General features: G+C 55.5%; 6 protein-coding genes across 6 annotated transcripts; 2 read left to right on the forward strand and 4 right to left on the reverse strand.

The window, feature by feature from the left end:
* Positions 1–1,027: 1,027 nt before the first annotated feature.
* Positions 1,028–5,562, reverse strand: GCG54_00001486 (GTPase-activating protein GYP7; the record flags this gene model as incomplete). Its single annotated transcript, XM_045401602.1, has 5 exons — positions 1,028–1,401; positions 1,453–2,034; positions 2,094–3,465; positions 3,546–3,706; positions 4,827–5,562. 5 exons carry the CDS (start codon positions 5,560–5,562, stop codon positions 1,028–1,030), a joined length of 3,225 nt encoding a protein of 1,074 aa, XP_045270331.1.
* An 888-nt stretch (positions 5,563–6,450) lies between these two features.
* GCG54_00001487 (Protein MAK16) lies at positions 6,451–7,463 on the reverse strand (the record flags this gene model as incomplete). Its single annotated transcript, XM_045401603.1, has 2 exons — positions 6,451–7,384; positions 7,441–7,463. 2 exons carry the CDS (start codon positions 7,461–7,463, stop codon positions 6,451–6,453), a joined length of 957 nt encoding a protein of 318 aa, XP_045270332.1.
* A 503-nt stretch (positions 7,464–7,966) lies between these two features.
* Positions 7,967–9,638, forward strand: GCG54_00001488 (tRNA modification GTPase GTPBP3; the record flags this gene model as incomplete). The annotated part of the gene is made up of 2 exons (XM_045401604.1): positions 7,967–8,137; positions 8,190–9,638. The coding sequence occupies 2 exons, from the start codon at positions 7,967–7,969 to the stop codon at positions 9,636–9,638; spliced, it is 1,620 nt and encodes a 539-aa protein (XP_045270333.1).
* A 617-nt stretch (positions 9,639–10,255) lies between these two features.
* Positions 10,256–10,450, reverse strand: GCG54_00001489 (uncharacterized protein; the record flags this gene model as incomplete). The annotated part of the gene is made up of 1 exon (XM_045401605.1): positions 10,256–10,450. The coding sequence occupies one exon, from the start codon at positions 10,448–10,450 to the stop codon at positions 10,256–10,258; it is 195 nt and encodes a 64-aa protein (XP_045270334.1).
* Positions 10,451–16,140: 5,690 nt separating this feature from the next.
* GCG54_00001490 (putative mannosyl-oligosaccharide glucosidase) lies at positions 16,141–18,730 on the reverse strand (the record flags this gene model as incomplete). The annotated part of the gene is made up of 3 exons (XM_045401606.1): positions 16,141–16,392; positions 16,448–18,417; positions 18,469–18,730. 3 exons carry the CDS (start codon positions 18,728–18,730, stop codon positions 16,141–16,143), a joined length of 2,484 nt encoding a protein of 827 aa, XP_045270335.1.
* An 810-nt stretch (positions 18,731–19,540) lies between these two features.
* GCG54_00001491 (uncharacterized protein) lies at positions 19,541–19,726 on the forward strand (the record flags this gene model as incomplete). The annotated part of the gene is made up of 1 exon (XM_045401607.1): positions 19,541–19,726. One exon carries the CDS (start codon positions 19,541–19,543, stop codon positions 19,724–19,726), a length of 186 nt encoding a protein of 61 aa, XP_045270336.1.
* Between the last annotated feature and the right edge of the window lie 38 nt (positions 19,727–19,764).

Below are 19,764 nucleotides of genomic sequence, written 5' to 3' on the forward strand. Positions count from 1 at the left end.
GAGGTTGGTGGAGATTTTCCCTCCCTCATTAAATATGGAAATGTATTCCCTAGGTCGGATTGCAGATTTTCGATTTACAAGCGACAACCCAAAGGTTTACGTTTTTCGCTTCCTAAGTTCCAATGAGCTCGAAGATAAAGCTTTGAAGGGAAGAAATACAGTACAACTTGTAGTGTTCATTGACTTGCGAGGCTCCACGACCAGGACAGCAGCAGTAGAATGGGCGGATGGCTCAAGAGCTGCAGCTACTGGAAAGAAAGAAAAAAGGCTTAACAGGGAGATGGCCGCATTCTGTTCTCTGGCTGATGCTGCCTTTGCCGGTATTCAATTACTAGATGCAAAAAGATGGGTTGGCGGGTCAGCACCTTTTCTTGTTGATGGAAAGCCACTCGAGGTGAAGGTTGACGCTTATAATAACCTGTATGATCATCCTGAGCGACCTCCTTATGCCGTCAAATTCTCCTTGGGCCGAGAGGAAGAGCGCATGAGTTGAATCTTACAAGTATTCCTATCACCTTGCACCACTTTGCATCACATGACTTTTCAACGTCCCCCGAAGGGTAAAACTACAGAGCAAGATGAGAGTACTTTTTTTGGATTGCGTGAGCGATCTTCCAAGAGAAACATGGAGAATAAAAAGAAGAGGATGATCAGTGGTCTACTTAGTACAAGAAGCCACTGACCCTGTGTGAGTTGCAAAGCTGTCGTATCTCGAATAGAACGAACGTACGTTGGCAACATCTTCAAAATGTTCCTCCTGAACAACCCTCACCCCACCGCTCAGGCTTCCAAACGTAGAACTTGCTTCAAATGCCTTTCTATCATTCGGCTAGTTAATAAGTGAGGTTTCCCAGGATATTGAAGTATCGATAGGCACGCAGTCTACTGATGAGAATACTTCCACGACAATCAAAGCTGTATTTACTAGTGTAGGACACCACGTTACTTCACCTAATGCCCCCAAAACCCACCCTTTGAAACGCCTTGCCTCCATCCCATCCTGTTCCATTACGCATTCATTAACTCATCACGACCTGTTTGGTCCATCGCCCTTTTTCGCCACTGTCTTCCGTGGGAGAACCACCACCTTACGACTAAGCAACTCCCGCAGTTCCGGTGTAATGACCTTCTGAACCTGAGGTTCTTCAGGCTTCTTGCCGCTGTTCTTGTTGTTGTCTTTACCGGTGTCTTTGCGTGGCGAGGCAGGTCCAGCGCTGTTTTCGCCCTGCTTAGGCGTCTCATCGGTCGACTTTGACGGGGAAGCAGGGGGGTCGCGGATCTTGGGCGGCGGGAAGTTCCCCTTCTTGTCGACTGCTTCGACGAGGCGCTGGAAGCGACGGAAGAGTGCTTCTGCACGAATCAGGGTTGAGTCGAGATCCATCGTGTTGGACAGCTCGTTGACTGTGGTTTATGTGAGTGATGGGTTTTAGGGGTAAAAAGGATGTGACATACCATATTTCAAGACCTCATCGAAATGCTGCAGGTGAGTCATGATAACATCCCGATGCTTCTCAAGAATAGCCAGCGCCACAAACAGATGGAAGCTACTGCTCAGGTAGTCCGTCCACAGGATCTCCCACAATCTCAACACGTCCATCCACTGAAACTCACGTTTATACCATACAAGCAACATGCGGAAGAAGAAGAAAAAGTTGGTGCTGTCGGCCGACTTAAGATGCTCGTACAGCTTGGGATCCATGAACTGGACAAGGTGATCGAGGGTGAGGAGCTGAGCACGCATGCCTGACTGGTCACGCAAGAAGTTACGCTCCATGCGGTCCATGAAGTGTTGGAAACCCCAGAAGGCGATGGCGTCGTCTTGCATTACCGCGTAGATGGGAGCGAGGAGGTCGGACATGCCCTGCACGTATCCAAGATCCTTGTTGTACTCGTTGTAGGTGAGAAGCATATCCTTCATCTGCTCGAGGTGGACGTTGGTGCCGACTTCGGAAAAGGGGGAATCCGGGTCGGGATGAGGGATGTCCTCTCCAGCGAAGATGGGGACATTGCGGTCTGTTCGGTGGACGTCCTTCTCTGTTTGCTTGTTAGTGAATGTGATTCAGGGGTTAGGAATCAAGACTTGCCGATGCGACCGCGTTGTTCGCGCCACCACTCTCCGTCGTCACCCTCGCCTCCCATATCTACAAGTCGCTCCCACCATGCGCCCTTGAGCTTGACGTACTCATCCCTCAACGACGCAATCTGGACCTTGCGCTCCTCAGATGTGCTATACCAGTCGTATACGCCGAGAATAAAGAGCCATGCCTCTTTTCTCACTCCATCGTCAGGATCGAGTCCGCCATGGAACACCCGCTCCTTGACTTCGTCGATGGTGACAGACAGCCTTCCAGTACGTTGATCGAAGAATGTGTTCCACTCCTTCAAGTTGACCGGCTTCCTCCTGTCCTCAAGGGACATGGTGCTGCTGCCATCTAGAAGCTCGAATTCGCCGACATCAGTGTCCTCGAGCTCCAAGACTTCCCTTGCGGTCCAGATTCTCTGGCTGCGATCGCGCTCGCTCTGCTCAGCGATGCCCATGGCCCAGCGAGCGAGGTATATCCTAGCACTGTCGAACTCATCCTGCAGCGTCTGGACCTCCGGGTTCCTCAATAACCTCTTCACTTGCGGCGGCACGTTCGGGTTCTGGATGACATCCTGCGCCGCCCTCCGTGTGAACGTTGTGACCTTGCTGAACTTCTCCATGATATTCCACCCAGTCTCCTTGATCAACTTCACAAACGGGTCCATCTGCGCATCGGCACCAGCACCGCCGGGCCTAGATCCTGAAGCATTCCCGCTGGCACCATCTCGCTGAGATTGCGCAGTGCTAGCGGTGACCTTACCGCCGAAAGCCTCACTATCCTCCTTCGACGGGTCCACCAGATAGATATTGGGCTCGGCGCCAGACCTCTCGATCGGGATGTAACGCTTCAGCCAGCGCAGCACCTCATCGCCACCCCAGAACATCTCCCCGCGCTCGCCGAACGGGTCGAAACTATCCCTCGTCCGCCTCTTTCTCTTCAAGATCGTGCTCTGGCACTCATTGTCATGGAAGAAGAGCGCAGGGAAGCTGTCGCCGGCGCGCGAGTTGATAATAAGCGAGCCGAACCACCATCCCAGGCTCGGCGGGCGCACGAGCAGTGAGTAGATCGCGCTCACGGGTATCGCAAAGGCATACGTGCCGACGGATCCCCGGTGGGATGTGACCGTCGGCGGCGGGGGAACGAGGTAGGACTGCTTCGGTGGCGATTCGCCCTCGCTAAGGTCGACCTTGACGTATATGCTCTCGACCTCGCCGAGAGACGTTTCGGGGAGCCATGCTAACAGCAAGTCGTCGGCGGTCGGGTGCTTCGAGTCGCGGGAGGAAGAGGATGTCGGTCGTTCGCCACGGGCGCCTTTTTGTTGCAACAAGGCGATGTATCCGGGGATGTTATCCTTCGCTGAGGGTGTGGGATGCACGTAAACCTACATCGTGTGGGAAAGCTTCCCGTCAGTTCCGGGCCGTAGTGGGGTGGCGAGATGGGTTGCGATCGCGCGGGACTCACCTTGCTCTTGGAGAAGAGGAGCTTCACGCCTCGGCCGGTCTCGGTGTGCGTGATTGTGTTGTACTCGCCCTCCTCGTCGTCGCTGAGGGCGTAAAAACTCCCGGACGGCGAGCGAGGGCCTCCCGGTTGGGGGGCGCTCGACGATGGCGGGGGATCTGAGTCTGAGGTCATCGTGCAGTGGCGCCTTCGATGATGTAAGACGGGATTCCAGGCACCCGGGGACCTGGGAAGTCTAAGAGGTGTGTGAGACTATTCAGAAGGGTAAGAAACAAAATAACAACGGGGCTGATAAGGTTTTTCTTGTCAGAATAAAAGCACCTGGAGAAGAGGAAAGGAGTCTGGGGAAGGCAACAGCATGTGAGCGAAGTGTGGCTAGTGATATGGGATGTTGGGGTGAGCCGAGCACCAAGGTGCGTGGTCATCGACAGCAGAGGCGGCGGCGGCGTGTGGCCACCCCGCTACGGAAGCTCGCACCATGTCTCGGAGGGGCTGCTCCCACTGTATCTGTACAGCCACTTAGGCGCCATTTTGGTGCTCACTAGCGGTATAGCTACCTAAAGCTCTTAGGCAGACCATGTCATCTGCAGCATGCATGCGTCGTCATTCGCACCTCTGGCTGCTCTATTGGCATTTACGTACTGCACGCGCAAGCAACTCGTTGCGCCGCTACTCGCGATGTTTTGACTTGCCAGATCGAGTATCGAGTCGCGGAGTTGGATCATCACGATGGAGTCATTTTGCGAGTTGTAGCGATCAAGACGCACCGGATGACGAGCGAACGTTACGTCGCTGCACTTGTCACTGCGATGGACAGTCTCAATAGGAACCTCTCCCCGCTTGCATGCTTCTTCATCATATGAGTATTAGTGGTTGTATTGTGTGCCTCAGCTCTGCTCTCGCACCTTTTGGACGGCATGTCTCCCAGCAACATACATACCCCGCCCTCGTGCACGAGGTCCGCGTCGCTGAACGTTGAAATACGGCCGCAGAAGCTTTGTAAGTCGTTGACGTCTGCCCCGCGAGCCCGCCTGGTGAGCCCGGCCGAACAAGCCCTCGCAGAGTTACGCCCACGATGAGCCAGTCGGAATGTCCGAGATCAATCCTCGCCTGCACACCAGTCTCCCTCGCCATACAGACTGCCCTCTTATCGCATTCGAGGACCGCTCGGAAGTCCAGTTCGTCTTGGTCCGCTTGGAAGTCCTGTCGGCCGGCCGCCGCCGCCTCCGCCAAAGTCAGTCTCGTTGTTCAACCACGGTGAGTTCGCTGTCATGAAGGACTTACCTCCGCCTCCTGCTCCGCCTCCATCGTACATGCCCCCAGGAGCAAACCGATCTTCGTAGTCACCCGAGCCACCTCGTGCCGGTGGTTGAAAAGGTCCCTGGTTACCTCCCGACGCCGGGCTCGTCGTTCTCGCACCTCCCCAAAGTCGCTGCTTAAGCCGGTCCTGTGCTGAACCACCGCCACCACCACCTCCACCCGAGCTGCCGGGCGGTGTGCTCACTGCCTCTCGTCCGTATGCTGCGCTCGACTGGTAGCTTCCCGCCCGCTGGCTGGGTAGAGGCCGAGCCTGCACGTCGTCTCGCCCACTGTCACCGGCCCTCGCGAACGGGCTCAGTCGCGCCGGCTGTTCGCCGCCTCGCACCGGGGGCGGGGCGCCGCGGCCCTGTCGAAGGCTCATATTATCCTGCCGCGGTTGCGCCCCGCCGTTGCTATCCCACAGCGAGCTCAGTCCCGTGGTAGGGCCAGGCTGCTGCTGCGGCTGCAGACCTCCGTATCGCGAGCCGACCTGGCTGGCAGGCTGGGCGTAGACGGGGGCCGCTGGCGGCGGCGCCTTTGGGTCGGGGGGCAGCCAGCCCGGAAACGGACGGCCCTTCTCGGTGTAGTATGCTCTCAGCACTCTGCAGACGTGGGTGTCGTCCTCGGTGTCGCCGTCATTCTCGCTCTGCAGCAGTCGGCTCTGCAAGCTCGAGATCTGGGAGGTGGTGTTGGTGAGGATCCTCGAGTACCACGATGACATCGTGCCTGTTCCTTGCCTGCGAGGATCCTGCGGGGCAAAAGAGAGGATGTTGCTGCTGCTGCTTTTTCGACGACGCTCTGGTGTCGGACGGGTTGGGGTAAAATGAGAGCTCCGGGACACGACGAATTACCGCGCTTCGTGCGTTTCGCAGGGCCAGAAAAAAAAGGTGTTCGCTCGCTGAGTTCGTTGGTCGCCCGTCAATGCTTGGGAAAAAGGAGAAAGAATCGAGAAAAGACCCCCGGGTGCTGTTTCGTGAAGGCGGCGTAATCGTGGAGAGTTGCTTGAAGTGGTCTGTTTCAAATAAGCCGGCCTTTGAATGATAGGGAATGAAGGTCGACCTGGGTTGGGCCCCCGACCCGGGAACACTTGTGGCTCGGCGGCAATGACACTGAATGCATGCCAGCGGTGGGGCCTGCCCGCATTGTTCTAAGGGGACTTGCACTAATTGAGGCGCTTGGGTTCGTCGGTGAAGAACCCACCCCTCCGCCGGCGCTAGCTCTACGGGTACTCGGTGAGCGCTTGGATCATCGCCCGGGAGACGCAAATCTTGCTGGGTTCATCGAAAGACTTTTCGAGAAGCTTGTCAGATCTTTGGTGTGAGGGGGGTCACAATACTCTAATTAGAGTCGGTTCAAACCTTCAGTTTCCCTAAAATAAGCATTTGCCATGTTGCACCAGGGACATGCTCAGTAATCTACTAACAAGTGTAGTAATGAGACGACGATGCAGATGCGATCAACGATAACTCAACAATTAAAACTCCATTCTGACAGTATATGCGACAATGCAGTGGTATGCAACATGCCCTCCGGTTCAACTTTTTCCATCCGTAGCCAGCCATTAAGGTATTCGCGCCAGACGCCAGTGTGAAAAACACCCCGAGCCTCTCTACCAGGTCAACTCCTCCGCGATCTTGGGACGCTCCGCTTGCTTCTGCTTGAGCCTCTTCTGGGTCATCTTGACCGCCCGGCCGCGCTTCCGCTTGTCGCCCGCCTTGCGATCCGTCTCCTCGTCGCTGTCTTCCGAGTCTTCGCTCTCCTCGTCATCGTCGGCCTCCTCCTCATCGCTCTCGAGCCAGTCCTCAATGTCCTCGAGCTCCTCGTCGCTCTCCTCGATGTCAGACACGTATTCGACCTCCTTCTCGAGGTCATCCTCGGACTCGGCCTCAGCCTCCTCGTCTGCCTCCTCCTCGGACTCGATACCCGGGTCCATATCCTTGTCACGCTTGCCCTCACCCTCCTTCTCCATGGCGTTGAGAACCCTCTTCCAGATCGACTCGCTAACGTTGAGGGGCTGGTCGCCGTACGCGCCGGATCGTAATCTCTCGACGAGCTCGCGCTCGATGGTCTTCTCCAGCTTCGCCGCCGCCTCCGCCTTGCGCTCTCTCGCCTCCTCGCGACGCCTGATCTTGGGCGCCATCTTCGGCACGAGCTTCTCGCCCATGCGCTCCTCCTCCGCCGCTATCCTCCGCATGCGAATGTTGACCTGCGTCAGGCGCGTGAGACGCTGCTTGCACTTGTGCACGAGGAACTTGGGCCAGTAGATGAGCTTGTCGTCAATCTTCTCCAGAGCCTGTTGGTAGTTGTTGGGCAGCTTGATGCGCTCCCATAGCTTCGACGGCATGTGCGCGCGCTCGATCGTCTTCATGTACAGGTACAGCGTGTCCTTGTTGGGGGCGCGGCGGATCGTCGCATAGCGAGAGTTGGCCAATGGGCACGACTGGCGGTTGCAGAGGCCGGTGACATTGTACTCGTTTCTGCAGAACGTCTGCTTCTTGTCTGTCGAGAGCTTGAAGCTGCAGAACTGCTGGTTGATGATTTGCCTGGATCTAAGTCAGCAACAAAAGACAATGACAAGTTTTAAAGATTAAAGTCGTACCAGATAATCTCGTCGGACGCCATTGTGACGGTTTTGCGAACGAACAAACGAGGCCGGTGTTGATGGAAGCCTTGCCGTTGGTCGAATGCTGCGAAGCTCACGGGGAAAAGAGAGGCGGCGGGGCGCTGGTTTTTCTTTGGCAGTCTCCCAAAAAATTTCAGAATCGAGCAGTCGCAGGGATGCTTATCGCGATAAGACCGGATGCAAAACGGCCCGTCTGGCCAATGGGCGTCCGTGCGTTACAGATAGCTTTGCCGGCGGAAGGTGGACCCTCTGAATTTCTTTCCGTCAAGGTCTCTGATGGCGATTTCACCCACGCACTCAATGATGAAGGTTTTCCGGCTGGTCGTTTAATATAACTCTTCTTCGTTTCGCAGCGTTGTGTTATTAGTCCATGCCTATCATTTTACGAACGTCGAGGAGTTTCGGCAGGGCGCTTTTGTTGTCCGGAGCCACAGCGAGATGTGTTAGTGGTCGAGGCCGTTGGCCGGGACCGGCGCCGGCGCCGTGGGGTCACCGTTGGCCGATGCAACGGCCTGTCTCCGCCGGGCCACCCATCCACTCCAGAAACTTCACATCTCAGCCCGAGTTCGGGCTTCGGGATGACACAGTGGATGATACAGTGTATGCCTTGTCCACTGCCCAAGGTCGTGCCGGTATTGCGGTAATACGCATATCTGGTCCCGGATGTACAGATGTTAGCTGCCCCTTAAAGTTCAACATGCATTACATTCTAACTGGTTGCGCAGGTCTACAAAGGACTGTGCGCGAAACGGCCCCTTCCTAAACCCCGTTACGCATCTGTAAGGACACTTGTGGACGGTCAAGCGGGCGATGACGCCTCAATTCTCGACTCAAACGCCCTGGTCCTCTACTTCCCCGGCCCGAACACGGTCACGGGAGAAGACGTGCTAGAGCTCCACGTGCACGGCGGTCCCGCAACAGTCAAAGCCGTCCTGGCAGCAATCCCCAAGTGCAAATCAGAAGGCAGAATCCGCTACGCCGAGCCCGGCGAGTTCACCAAGCGAGCGTTCCTCAACGACAGACTGGACCTCGCGCAGGTCGAGTCCCTCGGCGACACCATGTCCGCCGACACCGAGCAGCAGCGCCGGGCGGCCGTCCGCGGAAACTCCGGCGTCCTGGGACGCACGTACGACGCCTGGCGCGAGCAGCTCCTGCTCGCGCGCGGCGAGCTCGAGGCGCTCATCGACTTCGCGGAGGACCAGCACTTCGACGAGTCCCCCGCGGATCTGATGAGCAACGTGAACGCCTTGATGACCGACATGCGACAGAGCATACTGCGTCACGAAGCGGCGAGCCAGCGCAGCGAGCTGTTGAGGAACGGCATCCGCATCGCGCTCCTGGGGCCGCCTAACGTCGGCAAGAGCTCGCTGATGAATCTCATTGTGGGCAGGGAAGCGTCGATCGTGTCGAAGGAGGCCGGCACGACGCGAGATATCGTGGAAGTCAGCCTCGACATCAGAGGATTCCTGTGTTCCTTTGCGGACACGGCTGGCATCAGGACAAAAGCTTCGCTTAACGTCGTGGTCGATCCCAACGAGCCTGCGCTGGGCAAGATTGAGGAGGAAGGTATCCGTCGCGCGAAGCAAAAGGCTGCGGAGTCAGACATCATTATCGTCTTGGCAGCCGTTGAGCTTACCCGTGAAGGGGGTTTCAAGATAAACTACGATGCGGGAACGTTGAGGCTTGCCTCCGAGGCTCAAGCATGCCTCGTTGTCGTAAACAAGCGGGATGCAGTAGACTCACCCACATTCGCCAAACTTGTCACGCAGTTTCGGAGGGAAATCGACGCCCATGTGCCTGAACTAAGTAAAGTCGAGCTGATTACGATCTCGTGCCGAGAAGCTCAGTCGCAACACACAAATCAAAAGGACCCAGGCGCTATCAATGGGCTTACAGACCAGCTCGTACAGTCGTTCGCTAGCATGACATCTTTACCATCGGACCAGCAGGACCTGTTGGGCGTGACAGCCAGACAGGCGCAGCTGTTGGAGCAGTGCCGCGGGCTACTGGACGAATTCATGGCGGTTGCGCTACCCGAGCATGAGGGCGAGGAGCCGGACATTGTGCTGGCTGCAGAGTATCTCCGATATGCAGCCGACTGTTTAGCAAGAATCACCGGTCGCATCGAGGCGGGTGATGTCGAAGAGGTGCTCGGGGTGGTATTTGAAAAGTAAGTTTTGATTCTTCTTTAGTCACGAGGCTGTTATCATGGTCACTAACAAGAGCCTGTTAGATTCTGTGTGGGAAAGTAGTAATTAAGATACTACAAGCATCGGACGGTGAAGTCCTCGTATATCTAATCTATCGGGGAGGGGGGATGCAAGGCAAGCTCCTTCAACGCCCAGTTACAAAAGAAAGAAAAGCAGACCCATTCAACTCGATGCGGCGCAACGCGGTGCTATGCTTTGCCATGAAATCTCAAGAAAATCCCAAAAGAGCGATCCCAGCGCGGTTCATTCGTTGCATCCTGAACTCCGGCCCAATGCAACGGCGATGAAGAAGAATGTGTGAAAGCAGGTCTAGTATCCCAAGTTGCCGAGAGAAAGAGAGAAAAAGATGGAAGTCGCCAGCCAGTGCTGTTGATCCTGGCTCTCCCCGCATGTTATCCCGAGAGGGGAGCGGGAAGCAGGCGACATGAGAACTCCGGTCTAATGCAGTGGCGAAGAAGGCGAGAGCAGGCACGGTTGGCGATGTTGCCCATGGCAGATTTCAAGACAGTGACCGCCGTCCCGAGACAGGGCGTCGGGAGAGGCGGCCGCAGAGGCGAGGAGGATGCGGGAGGGTAAGACGCTTATTTGTCCTCCTCGTCATCGCCATCCTTGTTGTAGCCGGAACGACCCTTGTTCTTGTCGTCGTCGTCGTCGTTGCCGTCCTTGTTGTAGCCGGAGCGGCCCTTGTTGTTCTCCTCCTCGTCGCCGTCCTTGTTGTAGCCAGAGCGTCCGTAGACAGCGGCAGTGGGAGTGAACATCAGAGTGAAGCCAGCCATTGTAATGGTTTTGAGTGTTTAAGGTGGAGGTATGGTGGGTGTAAGTGGTTGAAAGGGCGTGGTGTAAGTGAGTAAGGTGGAGAAGATTGAAGAGTTGCTGTGAAGCTAAGCTTGTTGTGTGTGTGTGTGATGATTGTGATGATGAGAAGGAATTGATTCCTGAGGGGATCTAGCAAGTGTTTATATAGATCTCAAGGCAACCAGATTACCTCGAGGACCATGGTTGAGGCTCATCGTGTAGGCACGTAGAAGAGCCAGCCCTACCTTAGATTGCAAGATACACGGGTACCTGGGAACCTGACCTCATCTGAGCCTCCCTGCTGAGGCGCGGCCGACCGGTACGGGTACCGCACCGCACCGGAGGGCGTCGCATGGCATTGGCATTGGCTTGTCAACCGGGCTTGCGGTAACCGAGAGACAGAGTGATGACGGAAAAAGAGGCAGAGCCAGAGAGACCTGCGATGGCGCTGGCTGCTGGCTTCGGCACGGCCCCCACGAACGGCCAGGCAGCATTCCTTCCAAAATTGGAGTGTGGAGGAGGGTGATTACACAACCGGGGGCCGGGGGTTGACGAACAAGCTTTAGCCCTAGGGGCCCTGGTCTAGTGTAGCTCGTAGTCGGTCTGGGTCGGGCGTGCCATGGTTTGCCGGGTTGCTTGGAACTTCTGCGCAGTCACGATGTAAGAAGCGCCGTGCCGTACGAAAGTACGAACGTTTCGCGGGTGTGGGTGTGTCGAAGATGTGTCACTGTCATCGCGCATCTGCAAAGGACCCAACTTCCGGGCGTCGTGGTGGTGGGTTCCGCAGGGGCTACCGTCATGGTGGGATGGGAAATGTGAGTCCTCTTGGTGACTTGAGACGGGATGAGATGCGAGTAGGACATGCACCGGGATGCCGCGGACATGGGTGCTGAGCCCAGGTCTTGGGACACAGGACTTCTGGGCAAATGTAGGACTCCAGATAGGTCTCTCCGTATTAACGGCATCGTAATAGGCTGTCTCGCCTGGTGATTTCCGTTTTGGGCTGTTGAAGGTCAAGGGCGGGCGTGGCTTGTACAGACTCCGAATAGTTGGAAATTGACGAGGGGGTGGGTATCCGTACCAGGGGGAGAAGAAGGAGTGGAAGAAAAAGACATGGGCCAGGAACACTTACCAGGGCGACGGGTCGCACGGATTGGACGGGATCGGAGCGCCAACTTTGGCGGGCTTGGTGGAAGCGCCAGAAGGGCCACGAGAGACAGGAAAAGAACGCTGAGCAACATGATCAGGCGAATGGGAGGCCGAGAGACAGGGAAGGTGTAGTAGTCGTAGGGCTGAGTCCTTCTGAGGGGACCCTTTGCACGAGTCCAAATTGTGTGCAAAGTAAGCACCAGCCCGGCCTCTGCCTGGAGAATCCGGGCTACACCTTTCCTGCCTTAGCGATACGTATCAGGTCGGCCCGGTAAGGCACGCAGTCACAACGGTGAAGCAGGCAGGGAGATTTGTGGTCATGTTGCAGCCACAGGGGAGCGGTTGAGTGCTTCTGTCAGCACCTGGGAGGCTGTGTACATTGGTAGAGGCTCTTTTGCGATCAACGACGACGAGGGTTCTTCGTGTAACGTATTACTTACTCTGTAGTAGGTATGGTGGGGGGATGCCTGGCAGCTGACATAACGATAAGCTCGACAATCATTGGAAGAAAGACCGATGTGAACAGGGGCGTAAATCAAATCTGTCCGACTTATTTGGATTCCCAGTCACCCGCCACACGGTGATTCGTCGTTAATCAAGAGAAGCCACATCTGCCTTCGGCGTGTCCTCTGGTCTGCGGCCGCGCTGCTGATGTCCTGCCGCCGCGGATCGAACAGCTTCGTCCGCACTTCGTCCGGTTCCTGTCCTCGCCGATTAGCGGGAAATGCCCCCATTGCTCTCCGCAATTGTCTTGGTAATATCCCGGCCTCTCTGTCCCGGTACATGATCGCCGCTGCGGGTGAGCAAGGCGAAAAGAGTCATCCGGCGCTGTACATAGACACTCCCACACCATCATTTTGCTTCGCTGCGCACATGTGATGGAGACGACCACATGAACGTAGTCCCGGCAGCCGTGCTTAGAAACCTCAAAAAGCCGATGAGAAATCGGAGACTCCGCGGGCGGGAATAGCCATACTGGTTGCGTGGGGGGCCGCGTGGAGCTTCGGCAGGACGGGACCTGGCGGTGTCCATCCGCATCAAGACGATGACCCAAGATGATTTGGCCTCGCTTGGAGAAGGCATCCATTTTTTTGCTGTGGTCATCATGTTTCGAGACGGAGCACATCGCCTTCTTCACCGAACCCCTTGTATCAGGGTTCGGGCAAGGCCGAAGCCTGAAGTCATTGGCTTTCTGAATGTGGTAAGTAAGTAACTGGATGTCACTGTGCAGCAAGGCTGCTGCAGCACAGGCATGCCGGGCACCCGTGTATCCAAATGTATCGCTTGTCGATGCTCCCTCGACCGAGAAGAGATGGACGGATACCCGATATGACTCAGCCGACGCGACACAGCTGCTCTGCCAACCCCTGTTGCCCTGACAGGCTCACTGGCGGGCAGACTGACGGTTTGGTTCGTATGCGACCCAGGGGGGCGATCTGTCGTATGGGCGCGGTGCATCGTATGGCGAAGGAGTCTGCATTGGAAACGAGGAGTAATGAAGAAATGTCGTTGGGAAGTCGGGACAGATCCCGCCCCTGTGGTGGGGTTCCCGAAAAGGCTCGGGCACCTCTAGGTGAACAATGCGCTGACATCCACGTGCGGCACCGCTGTGGCTCCCCTGCCTGGGGGCCGGAGGCGCTGAAATGTGTAAGTCATCCTTACCTCGGGCAGTGGAGCGTAGTGTCCTCCAGAACCCTTCACTGAAGGGCAGACAGAGAGAAATGAAATCAAAGGACCTGAACGTATTGAAGCAATTCGTTTAAATTTCAGTTCAATACAGGGAGAGGAGAAAACAAAGGGTTAAGTTCAAAAGCAGCGTAAGTGTTCATGATCCTTGGCTTCACGTATTTACTCATCATCTTCCATGCCAGGATCGTTTCCTTAACCTCCACTGGATGTGATATGTACTTTTGATCTTCATTTCTACGGTCTTAACTGTAACGATATTGTGGTTAATTAGGAGTTGTGAAAATCCACGCATGGTGATCTAAATATTCAAGTTGTTTTCTCAGATTATTGTGTTATAAATTCACAGTACGGTACCTTAGTGAGAGTGTGTAAAATGATTCAGTGAACTGTTTCTCTATCAGATTTAGGGAACAGTTTGTTATCTTGAGAGAGCCTGAGCATGTGCCGCTGACTTCATTCGGGATAATTGAAGGTCGACAGGTAGTTTCTTCTCACAGTGTTCGTTCTACATACATCTCATCTACTATAGCCTATTTATGGCTTCTGCTTGTCTCGTCGAAGCGGATATGTCTGTTACTCGATACATGGTATGGAAACAAGCTTCAAATATGTGTAGGAGCTGCAAAGAACCATAATTCTCTTTCTGATAGCTGACAATACGTTCGTGTGAACCACTAACACGTTACATGATGATTGAGGGACCTCATTCTACCTTCAAATTTCGACTGACACCAGTTCTGAGGGTCACTGCAGCGAAACCGAAGGAGAAAGAGCCTCAATCGATGGCTTAAAGACGCCACCATTGGGACGGTTCCTGCCACATTGCACTACCATCCATCACCGAAGCTGGCAACACCAGGACTTGATCTTGTGTACCGTCGCCCCAGCTCCGCCAGGACGCCATAGTTCACAAAACTCTCCTCGCTATTTTTGCAGTGCCATGCCCCCTCTTCTCAGCCTCCTGAGGCTCTAGGAGGCTGCGCTTATCAAGAGCTCTTACTCATAACGTCACTTCGATGACAATGCCTCTTGCTTCGGCCCCCAAGCGAGGCCTAGCAAAAGTGCCCCGTAATGTGATTCTCGGCCTCATCAAGTCTCTCTTTCTTGGCGGACTTCGAGGACAGAGCCCGTCGGGCTTCAATGGCAACACATCCTGCAGCTTCTATGACAGATGTTGTCAAGCCCTACGAGGCGTTAGAGGTGGTGGTATCTGCCCTTCCTTTCCCTTCACTTTCCCTTTGGACGCCATTGTATAGCCGCCCAGCCCTACGATCTGCATGGAGACCATGTTGTCGCTGACGCCAAGTCCGACCACATTGGCAGCCCAGTTCGCGGGTACAGGTCGAACGATTTGTAGTACAAACCCACACACCACACGCGCACAGCCTTCATGTGCAACAGCGCGGCCCCCGTGTAACCCCACCAATACAGTGGAAGATCTTTGTCACCCCCAGACGGGAATCCGTCTTGAAGAAGCCGCAGGGTGGTAAATAGGGCTGATGGCTGTCGGGTAATGCAGTCATGGTAAGGCGGCCGCCGGCTGACCGATACCCACATGGCATCCCAAAACAATGAAACGAAACGCCGCCGTGCTGAGGATGCCATGCCTCAGAAAAGGCCCCCAGAAAAGACTCCCCGTCGCTGAACTTCCATGAGAGAAGGTGCCAAGGTCTTGACTTCGTACAAGGCTGATTCCTTGCCCACATTCGGAACCAGGCTCCCGGATCCTACGAGTACCCGCGGGCTATCCCGCGTCTCCAGCCCTACGCGGACGAGACTCCGACCTGAATTCTTGTTGCTAGGAGGATTGAAGGATTTTAGCAGTGTATTCAGCGGCCTTGAAGACCGGAACTCAGAACCTTAAGACGTCATTATCGTCTTCCTTCCAGCCGAGAAGGATGAAGCTTGTCGCTCGAGAGAGCACCCGCTATCGATTCGAAAGCGACCCGGGGCCAGGCGGATCTTGCCTCTGGCGATCGGAGTACGCGCACAAGGCTTAGATGCGGCGTGTTGCTTACGCACTTCTCATCGCATATAGTTCTGTTCACACCGCTGAGGTGTTTGCTTACGGGACGGATTAGGCTGTCGCTTACATCCTCGCTCACCATTGCTATCCACCTCTTTTTGGACACTCCCGCATCGACTTGCCGGAAAGGGAAAATACAGTGGTTGCACAAACACTGCAGTTTTGCCAAGCGTATTTCGTCGGTCTGCGGGTCAGGGAGAACGGGGTGCCGCCACGCGTACGCTTGTCCTCATTCGCTGAGGAGATTTATACGGCCGGTGCGTGTGGACCGTTCGCCGCGGATTTCGGTGACCAAGTATCTTGGTGATGCGGGCGCAATGTAAGTCCGTCGGCCGACGGAGTTTGAGAGGTGAGAGATGACAGGTCGGAAGAGCCTGATGATTCAGATTCTCTCACGGTAGTGACGATGGACGTGTCATTGTGCGCGGCTTCTGCCTGGACGAGGCGTTGTATGGAGGTTTCTGGAATTTGAGCATGACGATCTGCCTTCTTGTGAGGGACACTGGGGTGTGAAGCCAGACTAGTTGGTGTGCGTGTCGTTCGATGACCTCCGTCTACTCACGATGCTCAGCGTTCCTACGACTTTGATGGTAACGATGTGATCTCTGCTGATCGAATGACGTTAATTTGCACGCAAAAAAAGGAGCGGATGCGTTCATTTCAGACCACCAGGTCTTCCCTGTATATCATTCCCGAGTGCTTTCTACATCACCCACCCCAACCACATAGTCTATCACTCATGCTTCATACATACGTTCCGTAACAATGCTGCAAGGAAGGAAAAACTTTTGAATCAGATGGAGCAATTTACAACTCGTCTCTGACGTGGCCGCTGCCTGCCTTGATAGGCTCCTCCATGGCCATCAGCTTGACGACCAAGCTCGTCCAGCCGGTGAAGTGCTGCGTGCGCTGGCCCTCGCCGGTCTCAGGGTTGTACTGCTCCCAGGCGAAGCCCGTCTTCTCCCAGCTCTTGTAGACAGTGTCGACCAGGTTCTTGCGCAGACGGGTGAAGAGGTCTGCAGCCTTGGCCTTGTAGGGACCATCTTGGTTGGCAGTGTTCTGTTCAGTGTTAGCGTTATGCTTTTCCAGAGCGAGTGTGTGAGGGATGACGTACTCTAAGTTGGGAAACGGCCATGTAGTTGATGGGCATCCAGACGGGGCTTCTCCAATAGTTCTCGGCGGTGCCGTAGAACTCGTCTTGCTTGCTGAGACTCCTCAGGCCGTGGGGGCTGAAGAGGTGTTCCTCGTCACCCAACAGGTCAAGGAGCTTGCCCAGCTTGGGGTCGTCAGCCTCAAGCAGACCAACCAGGAAGGGGAAGAGGGAGATGTAGCCCTTGTGGCAGACAAGTTGGTGCTCCTCAAAAGCGTCAATGGTTGCGTCACAGTAGCAGCCCTCCTTCTCGGACCAGTGGAGGTCGTTGAGGTTGCGACGAATGGCGTCCAGGGTAGTCTTGAACTCGTTCACCTCCTCCATCATGCCAAGGGCGTCAGCAATGTTCATCAGCGACTTGGTCATCAGACCAACCCACGACATGAGGTCAACGTGGAGTTCACCGGGGTGAGGGGGCTGAGGACGAGGGTAGTCGTCGAGACCACTGGTCAAGACGTGCGTCTCGGTGCGGCCCCTCCAGCGGTAGCCCTCCTTTTTGGAAAAGGCCTCGCGATCGTAGGACTTGAGATCGCCGCGCTGCGTCTTGCGAAACCAGTCATACTGGCGGCGGAGAAGAGGGTAAAGCTTGCGAAGGTACTCCTCTCCCAGCTCGACGTTGTCCAAGTGGGCGGTCTGCAAGGCAGACGGTTGGCCCAGCTGCTCCTTCTCGGCAGGCAGACTACCGTTGGTCTTGCGGAGACGCTCCATGAAGCCCTCAATGATGAGGAAGAGGGTAGGAGGGTTGGCATAGTGCGGGTACTGAACCTGGAACTCCTCGGGTACCTTGCTTCGTGCTTCGTTGCCGAGAATCTGCTCACGAGCGATCCATCCATCCTCGTCAATCAGGTTGAACCAGCTCTTCACGACCTCCAGAGTCAGGTCGATATCCCAGTCGGCGATGGGAATTAAGTGGAAGCCCTCATCCCAAAGGAATCCACGAGGGAAGAAAGGACGAGAGGGGATAGCGGTGTAAAGTTCGTAAGGACCCTCCAACTCCTGGGCCTTGCGTGCACGGGCAGCAGCAGTCTCCTCCCAGAAGCCCTCGTTCTCCTCGTCATACTCAGGCGCATAGGAGCGGTCGACAAGATGATGACCGTGGAAGTAGCCAATGCCACCGAGAAGGTTCGAAAACATACTCTTGCCGAACTTCTTGTACTTGTCGGCAGTGAAAGGGGCCTTCAGACTGAAAATGGAGGAGAAACGCTGGCCGAAAGACTCGCTAACGGTCTTGACCTCACGAGTGACATCGGAGCTAGTGAGCTCAGGGCCGGCAGAAGCAGATGAGAAGATGACGTCGAACTCGAAAGGTCCCTCGAATGCCTTCTGAACAACGTGAGTGTTGCCTGCGCCGGGCTTGTTGGAAAGCTGGTAGACAAGATGAGGTGGAGGCGGGTCGTCCATGTCATACTTCTCTTGGACCTCCTTAACACTCTCCTGGATGAGGTTGAAAACGACGCCCTTGCCCTGCCACTGGATTTCATCAGGAACCGTGAGGGATCGTACAACGGTCTTGTCACCGTGTCTGGCCTGGGCCAAATCATGGTTGCTAGAGGGGTGCTTGCCCTCTCCTTTGGTGATGACCAGCTTGTACTTGCCGAGCTCAGGGGACGAACCCTCAAACTCGACATCGCCATCGAAACCGGCAGGATCGCTATCAGTGCCGGAGAAGGCAAGCTCGGCCTCGGATCCCTCCTGAGCAATGTAGTAGTGCAGCAAGGTCTTCACATCCGAAGGAGCACCCTCTCTGGGAACACCCTTGATCCTGGCGGCCCAACTGCCGCCGTGGGCTCCGCCTGGGACCTTGACGAAGGCGGTGGTGATGTCAATCTGATTGCCTTCGTCGTGAATGGTTTGAATGCCACCCTTTCGTGCATCGTACTCATCCCAGCCGTAGCCATGGAGGCCCTCGTGCTGCTCGCAGGTGTAGCGGAAACCTGGGGTTTGTTAGCTCATAAACTACCGAGTTCAAAGTTGTCCCAACCCACCATTCTGGACATCGTTGTAGGTGTCAACCCGTGACCACATCAATCCGGTCCAAAGAGTCTGAGGAGATCTGGATCGAACACCAAAGTACAGGTTCGGCTTATAAGGACCCCAGAACAAGCTTTGGTTGTTGAGGCGGCCGACCTCGCTGGTCAGGACGGAAGCCGAACCAGGACCATCTTCCGCTGCAAGGGCCAGCTGTGCGCCAAAGATGTTGAGAAGGGAAAGTGAAATGAGAGCGGCCAATTGCGTTAATCGAGCCATTTTTGCGGTGTGTGAGGGATCAACCAGCGGCCATGAGAGCTCTGAGTTGAATAAGTGACACTCACACAGCTGCTTGTCGAAGTTGTGTGAGCGAGCGTTTACAGAAAAGCAAGGCGCAATTGAGTTGTGGTAAGTGAAGTAGCGAGGTACCTGCCGCAAGACGCCCGCGGTACGTAAGTGAACACGTTTGACGACAGCAGCTCAAGCTCCCCCCCGTTGTCGGGGCTGGAGATGTGGCTTAGGACAGCTTGCTCGACATAGACCTCGCCACGGGCCAATCAAACCCCTGAACCGGATCGAGCTTGGGCCAGCTGTCGTGTGGCGTCGGCTGTTTTAGCGTCAACTCCGTCTTCGACAGCTGCTACAATCCCTGAAACCTCAGCAGACCCTCCCAATGCAGTGGGCGCTGGGGAATCGCTCCCACCACTAGAAAACCCCCCGGTCGGTTCGCACACCGTCATTCACCCAGTGAGGTGGCTGCATTGCATGCCAGTTCCATCCCGTCACGTCCCGTCCACTTTATCCGTACATCTCTACTCCTAACCTGCAGCCTGCACACTGCACGACGGCAAGCTTCCTGCCAACCTGCAGCCTGGTCTTGCGCTTGATTGTCAACCGCGCGCAAATAACCGCCAGCTCGAGCTTCCTCTGGCGTCGAACGAAAAGGAACCCGCCGAGCTTCTCCGACTTCTGCGTGTACTTGTCGTGGATCTAACTAGGACGGATACATCGCGACATGGTCGCATAGCTCGCCTGCGCAAACCACCTTCTTTGACTTGAAGATGCTGGACGGGAGACAATAGTGCTAGGATGAGCTTGGACTCGCTGTTACCCATCGCTCCCGCGAGGGTGAGGGCATTGATTCTACCCGTAGGCCAGATCAGAAGTGACCGATTCTCGTCCTTCGTCGAGCGCCTGCGGCCTGAACATGTCGTCTCCTTGCGGGATGTCACCCCCGATGGGCGGCCGCATAGAAGCAAGTGCCACTCACTTTAGATTTTGTATTTGCGCATCTGTTTGCTAACTGTTGGGTA

Source organism: Colletotrichum gloeosporioides (assembly GCF_011800055.1).
Source record: "Colletotrichum gloeosporioides strain Lc1 chromosome Unknown consensus_7, whole genome shotgun sequence".
Classification (NCBI taxonomy): domain Eukaryota; kingdom Fungi; phylum Ascomycota; class Sordariomycetes; order Glomerellales; family Glomerellaceae; genus Colletotrichum; species Colletotrichum gloeosporioides.